The sequence below is a fragment of the Scaptodrosophila lebanonensis genome, unplaced genomic scaffold, assembly GCF_003285725.1.
Source record: "Scaptodrosophila lebanonensis strain 11010-0011.00,11010-0021.00 unplaced genomic scaffold, SlebRS2 tig00000001-arrow-pilon, whole genome shotgun sequence".
Lineage (NCBI taxonomy): Eukaryota > Metazoa > Arthropoda > Insecta > Diptera > Drosophilidae > Scaptodrosophila > Scaptodrosophila lebanonensis.
Genome location: NW_022060529.1, coordinates 8,891,737 through 8,899,844, shown reverse-complemented (window position 1 = coordinate 8,899,844; position 8,108 = coordinate 8,891,737). Strand labels below are relative to the sequence as shown.

The 8,108-nt window shown below is 37.1% G+C and overlaps 2 protein-coding genes across 2 annotated transcripts; one reads left to right on the top strand and one right to left on the bottom strand.

The window, feature by feature from the left end:
- The first annotated feature begins 2,186 nt into the window (after window positions 1-2,186).
- LOC115634429 lies at window positions 2,187-5,206 on the top strand. Its single transcript, XM_030532135.1, has 3 exons — window positions 2,187-2,298; window positions 4,274-4,819; window positions 4,879-5,206. The coding sequence occupies exons 1-3, from the start codon at window positions 2,244-2,246 to the stop codon at window positions 5,181-5,183; spliced, it is 906 nt and encodes a 301-aa protein (XP_030387995.1). The 5' UTR covers window positions 2,187-2,243; the 3' UTR covers window positions 5,184-5,206.
- Window positions 5,207-5,855: 649 nt separating this feature from the next.
- LOC115633816 lies at window positions 5,856-7,783 on the bottom strand. The gene is made up of 5 exons (XM_030531302.1): window positions 7,691-7,783; window positions 7,352-7,596; window positions 7,197-7,282; window positions 6,959-7,115; window positions 5,856-6,227 (listed from the first exon to the last, which is right to left on the bottom strand). The coding sequence occupies exons 2-5, from the start codon at window positions 7,530-7,532 to the stop codon at window positions 6,091-6,093; spliced, it is 561 nt and encodes a 186-aa protein (XP_030387162.1). The 5' UTR covers window positions 7,533-7,596; window positions 7,691-7,783; the 3' UTR covers window positions 5,856-6,090.
- Window positions 7,784-8,108: the final 325 nt, after the last annotated feature.

Genomic DNA, 8,108 nt, shown 5'->3' with positions numbered 1-8,108 from the left:
TGAGTACGCAGAAAATGTGTATTTTGGAGAAACGAAATTGTCCACAGAAGCTAGAATAATGATTATTCTTTGACTTTTATTTTTTTGATCAAAAATAAAACTCAAGCTGAAATTTTGTCTGTTTCATAAGGATTAAGGACAAAATTTATATATATCCTTTATCAGTGAGTCAAGGCGAACATTTTTAATTAATTTAAAACAATTAAAAAAATTTAAAAAAAAATCGAGAAAACAGCCAAAGCAGGAACAACAACAACAACAGTTGCTGGCAGAGCTTGCGCACTTATGGCTATAACTTGTTTTTTAATTGGCCTACCGCGATGAAACTAAATGGATTTAATTGACAACATTCAAAAAATTACGGGAGTTATGGAAAATCACTTACGTATAGCGGGGAAGTGGGGGAAGCAGGCATTTTTTGAAATACATTTACACTGCACACGGTGTCTCTAACTCTTATAGTCTCTGAGATCTAGGTTTCTATACGAACGGAGTTATGGAAAATCACTTATAGAGGGGGAGAGGGGAGATACATACATCAAGCAAATAAAACGAACTTATTCGGCATACAACATTTGGTGCCTCTAGCTCTTATATTCTCTGAGACGTAGGTGTCAGTACGGAATGACGGACTGACAGACAGATACGGATAAATCGGTTTGTCATGTTGATCAAGAACACATATATATAACAAACCTAATGTACTCTTGTACCTTTCCCGCACTTAGTATAAAACCCTTTCTTTTTTATTTCGCTATCGTAACCAAACGACAATGTCAATTTCAATGTAAACTTTAACAATCCACATCCTCTAAAGTAAACTAAGTACTCCACAAAGTAATTTACTTGCTATTAACTACAAGTTGCCCGAAAGCTAAAACGTTATATAAATATTTAAGGGCATATGCATCCGGAATCAGTCTTGAATTATGTTGCAATATTAAACTTTAAAAAGCAAATCAATTTTCTGAGATTAATTAACAATTTACTCTACTCAACAGCAACTAAAGCTTTGATTAACATGTAAATATGTGCGTGTGTTATGCATTTATTGCAGTCTCTCATGCATTATGCAAATCTGCCGATGTCGGCAGAGAAAAGTTTGTTAATTCTTAAAGTTCGTAGCATGGCATTGGCTCCATTAAGCAAACTGTTTAAACACTTTGTGCCACTTTTCAAAGGGTGGGTAAATGAGTGCCATTAGCGCAACAAAAAGGACACTCTGGGTGCTCTTTGCTGGTTTAAAGTGTAGCCACTGCACACCAATCTAATTAAGTGTTTGTGCAATTCGAGAGCCTGTCAAAGAAGCAACAACTAGACAGAAAGTTGCAGCATACAAGTAGTGTCTGGCCATTTGCCTTGAATGCAAAAAGGCAGAATCAGTGATAACAAAACGTAGATACCCAGATACTGACCCAATTATATTATAAAAGCTAAATATTTTAAAAACCATTGAGTTGACGTCACCACGCAGAGCAGCGAAGAATTTCAAATTGAAATTTTACCTACGGTTGTGCAATATGACAGGATAATTGTGCGAAACCCCAAGCAGCCGCTACCCAAGCCTTTTTCCATTTTTTTTTTTTTGCTATCCAAAAGGCATTTAAGTCACCTGAGCTCTATTGCTCTATTATGCAAGCTAAGCAGCCGTTATGGCATTCGACGTCATACCAAGAATCAAACAGGACATAGGATACAAAGTCTACTCCAATTGCCAATTGCTTTGTGAATATTACAAAAATGGATTTCAAACCCCATGTTGAGCACTTAACGATACATTCGCTGCTTCTTCGCGTGCAATTGTTGTTGCTGCTGCTGCTGATTTTGCGTCCTTTAAGTTGCGCATGTCCCGAGCAGTAGTCCTGGTCGGGTGGCCGAAGATGCTCTATGGATGCGCCACCTGCGACTTTCGCTGCGTTTGTGCAAACGAGAAGACAACAGGTGCCCTCGGCCATAGACAATTCTCTCGTCCTGTGTGCTATAAAAACGGATGGGCTTATTCCTTTCGCTGTCAGTCGCGGTACACCTTTGAAGTGGAATTTGATCTCAGATGTGATTTTCAGTAGTTGTCTTCACTCAATCGCTTTACTATATTTCGAAAAGAGAAACACTAACGCAAATTACATGAATCGCAGTCAATTGTTTAAAATGTGTATAGTAACTTTTAAGCTAACAATATAATTGTTTTAAACAACCGAATGGTTTTTTAACTGAAACGGCAGCGGGCTTGTTAGCAACGCGCGATGCGCCGTTCGTGTTCCTTTCGATTCATATTGCTATTTATGCAATTTTTCTCAGGTTAGTCCTAGACACAATCACACAAGCAAATAATTTGTAACACCAGTTCACTGAAATAACAATAAAACTACGATCAGCCATTTGCAAACTTATACGTTATATTTTACAAATATACAACAAAAAGTAACTTACCAAGTGCTTTGTTCTATCTTTTAGCATCGAATTATTGTTCACTTTTAAATAGATAACATAATATTGACATTTTATGACAATTTGATGAATATGTGTGCAAATTATTTACATGTCAGACCACAACCTACCAGAAAAGTGGATTTATTTACTTATATAAATAAAGCTTTATAAGTTTTAAAAAATCCTGAATAGGATAAATGGAATCAGACCTAACAAACAATATTAAACAAGAAAGAATGCTAATGTCGAGCAAGCCCTACAGTCAAATACCCTGTACTCAAACAAACTTCCGGCGATAAGTTAGATGAGCCCATTCAGAAGCAAACGGATGAAGAAGAGCGAACCTATTCCTGAAGTTTGGGGGCGTAGTACCGGAATGAAATTGTTTAAAGAGTTAACGAAAATCTAAAGCGGGGAATCTGGAGTAAAATCAAAAAAATAAAATATATCCTGTGTAGCCTAGGAACTAGGAGAGTCATACCAAGTTTGGTTAATGTGCTGTGTTGTGGACGAAGATGTCTAAATCGATTTTTCGTCATGCCGATAAGATTTATTACCAGTCCATCAACATACATATATCCCTGTTGGTCGGATATTTTATCGGAGATAGCTGAAAAGATAAGCTTTTAGAAAGAGAGAGTTCATCTATTAAGTAGTAAAGAAAAACAAAAAATTTGTCGACGAACGCTCAATCATTGTTCCCTAATACTTATACTTGTACTCGTAATACAATAGCATGTATGTACATATATAATCGTATAATTTATTTTATATGAATTAATAAAAGGAATATTTGAAACATATAAATGCTAGCTCTATAATTTTGACTGCTTAATTAGACAAGTTTGTGGCTAGAAATGAAAGCTAATCCCTCGGTTCTAGAGCTGATGATTTTTATTTCACATAGAACATATGGAACTATAGTAAAATGGCAGAAAAGTTCTTTTTATCTAAAATTATGATTTTATTACACAACATTTAATTTATGATGTTGATGAATTGATTGAATAGACAAACGCATTCTGCATTGACAGATAAATGCTAAAATAAAGAAACTGCTTTGTGTGAAGGATTGTAAAAGCTATGTAGCAGAGAATCGTCTCACTTTCAAGCTGAAAAATAGTGCCCGACGTGTAAATATCGTATTTATTTGATACAAGCCCGAAAGGCAAATAATGTTTCTCCATTTTATTGTTATTTGATTAGATTAATCGTACATAGGCTTTACTAGCTTATATAACTTTGACTTTGTTTCCTTATGTCGACGGTCCATGTTTGATGACATAAAAATAAATAAATTAAATAAGGTAAATAAATGATCCGATTTTAGTATCCAAGCTAATTTTACCCTTTTTATATAACTATTATTTATTGGCAATCAAATGCTTTTTAATTTTCTGCCAAAACATTCTGTAATAACTATGTTGTGAATATATATTGCAAATATTACACAGAAATGTGACTTTGATGCTTTACGATGGCAGAAGTACCAAGTGCCTCTCAGAAAGTAGTTGCTTTATGTTCTAAAAAAAACATTTAGCTTTATTTTAAAGTACTAGTTAAAATGACCAAATAAGAAAGGAACAGTCAGGGTTAAAATTAAATAGAAATGGGTCCGTCCGTCGGCTAATGGGTCTATTGGCTAGCAATTAATTGCACCTGCATTAATTACCAATTGAAATCTTGATAGAAAAACCGGAAATTTGACTTCCTTATTGATTGGAGCTACTCGATTACAGCTAGTACTTAAGTTGGCTGGGACATATGGACATACGCAGTTAAATGTGAACTCACTCTAACCTTCTTCACCCGTTACCGTCTTCTCACCCCTTTCCGCGAATAGCCCCGCTGCGTCAAGCCCTCATCATCGAAGCAGCATGGCCAGCGACTTCGTATAGCATTACTCGTGAGCAAGAACAAAATGCGATGGATAATGGGAACAGCGAGAGCGGAAGCCCTTTGCCGAAAACTGTAAATCGGGAAATGGTGCCACGAGAAGAAGAACATGCTGCTGCCGCCAATATGGCAGGCAATTTCCATTTCCCACAACGCAATGTCGCACTTCCGCCCTACTTGAAAAGACAATGGCGTCTTTTGCATCAAAGGTACGATAAATATATGAAGAAGCTGCAGGTGCGCCGGGTGTGGGTGGACCTGCAATCTCCGGCTGACTGGCCGAGTGTCATGGCTCCTGACATTACATTGCGTTCCGGCGGCGTGGGCAAACGAACACCCATACAATGGCCACCTAGAGAGAAGAATGAGGGGAATAATGAGCCACGATATCCCTATGGCTATGTTTGGCCACAAGGCCGTCCACCACCACACAACTTGAAGCGAAAACCGGGGAACTATGACCGCCAGATGTTCTTGCCTACGATCAGTGCTGGTAGGTGACATTGATAAGGTGATAGATTTCGGATTGCTAAGTGCTTAATTGCCTTCCAGGAGTCATGACCAACCTAGGCGATTTTTTCAACGAACTCAAGGCGAACGTGCTCTTTGCCGAGCAATCACAACAATTGGGCGAAGCAGAGTCCCAACTGCTGGAAGGTGTGCATCCGCATCCATTGCACGAGGCCAGGTACAATCAAGACATGCAGAAGGACTTGAAAACGTCTCAGCTACTGCAAGCCATTCGCACCTACAGACCTTCGCAAAAAATACGCTCATTGGTCTCCAGAAATCCGGACGGCTACCAAGGCTCACAGCTTATCGATCCAAGCTACATGTGGCTAGGCCTCGGTAAATGACAGTAAATTGGACCCACCCATTCATCCCCTTAGGTTAAAACGAATGCGACTTGCGAATCTGCCCAACTATGCCCCTTTATGGTAAATTAGTTATAGCTGTGTGTCAATGTAAATAATCGTAGACTTGAGCAATTGATTCCAAATACAAGGATTGAAAATGTCATGCAAATGACCAAATCTTCGTGGTTTTATTTCATATCAATAACTCTAAATCCACACATATACATATGTACCTCACTTGTGAGTTTTTCCTGAAAAAAAAAAAACTTAAGATAAATCAGAACTACCTAAAAAAGCTGGCGAATTGACATCCGAAAAATTGAAAGACGTATTGAAGGGAATAATATAATAATATTTTCGCGTTATCTGAAGGTAATTTAAATGACAAGCTCCTAAAACAGCATTTGGGCTGCATTTCACTGTTAACCGTTTACCAGCTAATCACTGTGCGTAAATACCCGAATTAAAAGTTAGCCAACATTAGCATACAAATGTATATAAATAAAATGAGTATACGTGTATTCCTTCAGAATTGAATATTTTGTAAATGCATAGCAGGCGATCAGAGTTCAGTTTAGTCAGTGAGTTTCAGGGTATTTCTTTTCTTCAGATGTAAGATATTTAAAGTGAGGGTTTTTTTATTTACTTTAAATTATTTCTTCAATCAAAATATTATATTTTTTCAGGGGTTATATTTATTGTTTATAGATATTATGTATATAAAGAAAATATATATTGTTTGTCACTGGCTGAGTAAATACAGATAATGAGCCGTTATTTTAAATACGTACATAAAAAATTCAAAATAATCGCTAAACACAATATCGGTCGAGTTTTAAGCACTCGTAACAATTTTAGTATATAATGCTGGTAGCACGCAATGCGACTACTAATCACGAAACATGGATTACATTTTTGTATAGCTGGGATAAGTGGTGCCCGATTGCTGTGGAACTGGACGAATCAGAGGGCTCTGTTGATCGCCACCGGCTTGGATGTGCTTGAAGAGTGAATAGATTCCATAGTAGATATAGAACTGGAAAGCTGGAAAGAGAGACGACCGGCATTTAAAAACTTGCTTGTCTTACTGAAATAAAGCCGATGTCTAAATGCACAAATATACACATACATATGCACATTCATACAGAGAGATAAGAACTTGAATTCGGAAGAGCATGGAATTTCACAATTCAACACAATGTGCATAATATATACATGTATGTACATACCTCACACGAATATGTACATATGTATGTATGTGCTTTTGTGTACAGTACATATGTACATGAATACATATGTACATAGTATATGTACAGTTAATACTAAACACCCACTTGTTTATTTGTTATTCCTGGAAATGCTGATACGAAACACCAACAGTGATACATATACAAAATACATAAGTATTTTTATAAAAACAGAGAAAGAAAGAGAGACGACCGGCATTTAAAAACTTGCTTGTCTTACTGAAATAAAGCCGATGTCTAAATGCACAAATATACACATACATATGCACATTCATACAGAGAGATAAGAACTTGAATTCGGAAGAGCATGGAATTTCACAATTCAACACAATGTGCACAATATATATGTATGTACATACCTCACACGAATATGTACATATGTATGTATGTGCTTTTGTGTACAGTACAAATGTACATGAATACATACATAGTATATGTACAGTTAATACTAAACACCCACTTGTTTATTTGTTATTCCTGGAAATGCTGATACGAAACACCAACAGTGATTCGGGGACTCACACTTACCCAGAGCTAGGCCAGCGAAAAGAAAATATGGTAATATTTCGCTCACTGGGGCGCTATTCGATATCATCATGATCCAAACTGTGATATTTTGGATCACACTAAAGAATAGGGCCGCACCAGAGTTTACTAGCCAAGGCACCAACATTAAATGACGCTCCTGTAGAAAGCAAAATACAACAGACAAAAAAAAAAGAAAAGAAATTAGAACAAAAAAAATTATTTTGAAAAAACCACCGACCTTTACAGTACCCACGACGAGCATCGTTGAAGACAACAGATTGATAATGGCAAATGCCAACGCGATAGAGCAAAAAACAACAACTCCTGTAAAAGATGAGGATTCGTCGTAGATTTCCAACCCAACCAAAGCAATTTGATATTTTCAAAACTTACCGGTGCGAATTCCAGCGCCGTTAACATTCGGATCATGGTCCACTATGGCTTTGACCAGTTCGTCCACATTGGCAAGCACGACGGAAAGTACAATTACCGAGATGAAGGAGCCCACAATGCCTACCCAGCCAATCACCATACCAGCGGTATGGAGTCGCATGAAACAGCACTTGTTCAACATTTTTTCCCCTTTTTTGCGTTGCAATGACACTTGAAGAATTACGTTTGGGTTTTACCACAGTGGCCTACAAAATACAAACCACAAAATAATATAATGAAACACATGCACCTATGTGCATATGTATTTATAATCAAGTGCAAATGCAACTGCGCACGAACCTTTCCGAAGTTGCTTCAGCGTTAATTTCGACGCAAATGAATTTTTTCCCGATCGTCATTTGGAAGTGTAGCCATACTCGTGAAAGCTAGCCCTGCCAGATTGCTAGAAAAGTGCTACCTAGACTAAAGAATAAAAGTATCTTTTCAAAAGAAAAAGCGTTTTGAGTAATGGAAGCTACATATGTATGTACATATGTACATACATATGTATATCGGGCTTGTGTGTTTTCATATATTATCATATACTTATGTATGTGTAATTAAATGAATTAAAGCACACGGTATTTTATAAACGCAACCATGCCTGTCGTATTTTTCCAGCGGTAGCGAGTCCCGCTTATATTTACACACACATGCGTACATAACACAGCCCCAACGCCAACATTCACTAAGCTGCTCCAAACTTAGACACATCTAT

Excerpts from the sequence above, each read along its gene's own strand:
- LOC115633816 (XM_030531302.1), bottom strand. The coding sequence starts at position 7,532 with ATGTTGAACAAGTGCTGTTTCATGCGACTCCATACCGCTGGTATGGTG. Across the intron at positions 7,116-7,196 it reads TCGTCGTGGGTACTGTAAAG|GAGCGTCATTTAATGTTGGT; the intron begins GTCGGTGGTTTT and ends TGCTTTCTACAG. Across the intron at positions 6,228-6,958 it reads TTTCGCTGGCCTAGCTCTGG|CTTTCCAGTTCTATATCTAC; the intron begins GTAAGTGTGAGT and ends CTCTCTTTCCAG.
- LOC115634429 (XM_030532135.1), top strand. The coding sequence starts at position 2,244 with ATGCGCCGTTCGTGTTCCTTTCGATTCATATTGCTATTTATGCAATTT. Across the intron at positions 2,299-4,273 it reads ATTTATGCAATTTTTCTCAG|CCCCGCTGCGTCAAGCCCTC; the intron begins GTTAGTCCTAGA and ends TTCCGCGAATAG. Across the intron at positions 4,820-4,878 it reads CTTGCCTACGATCAGTGCTG|GAGTCATGACCAACCTAGGC; the intron begins GTAGGTGACATT and ends ATTGCCTTCCAG.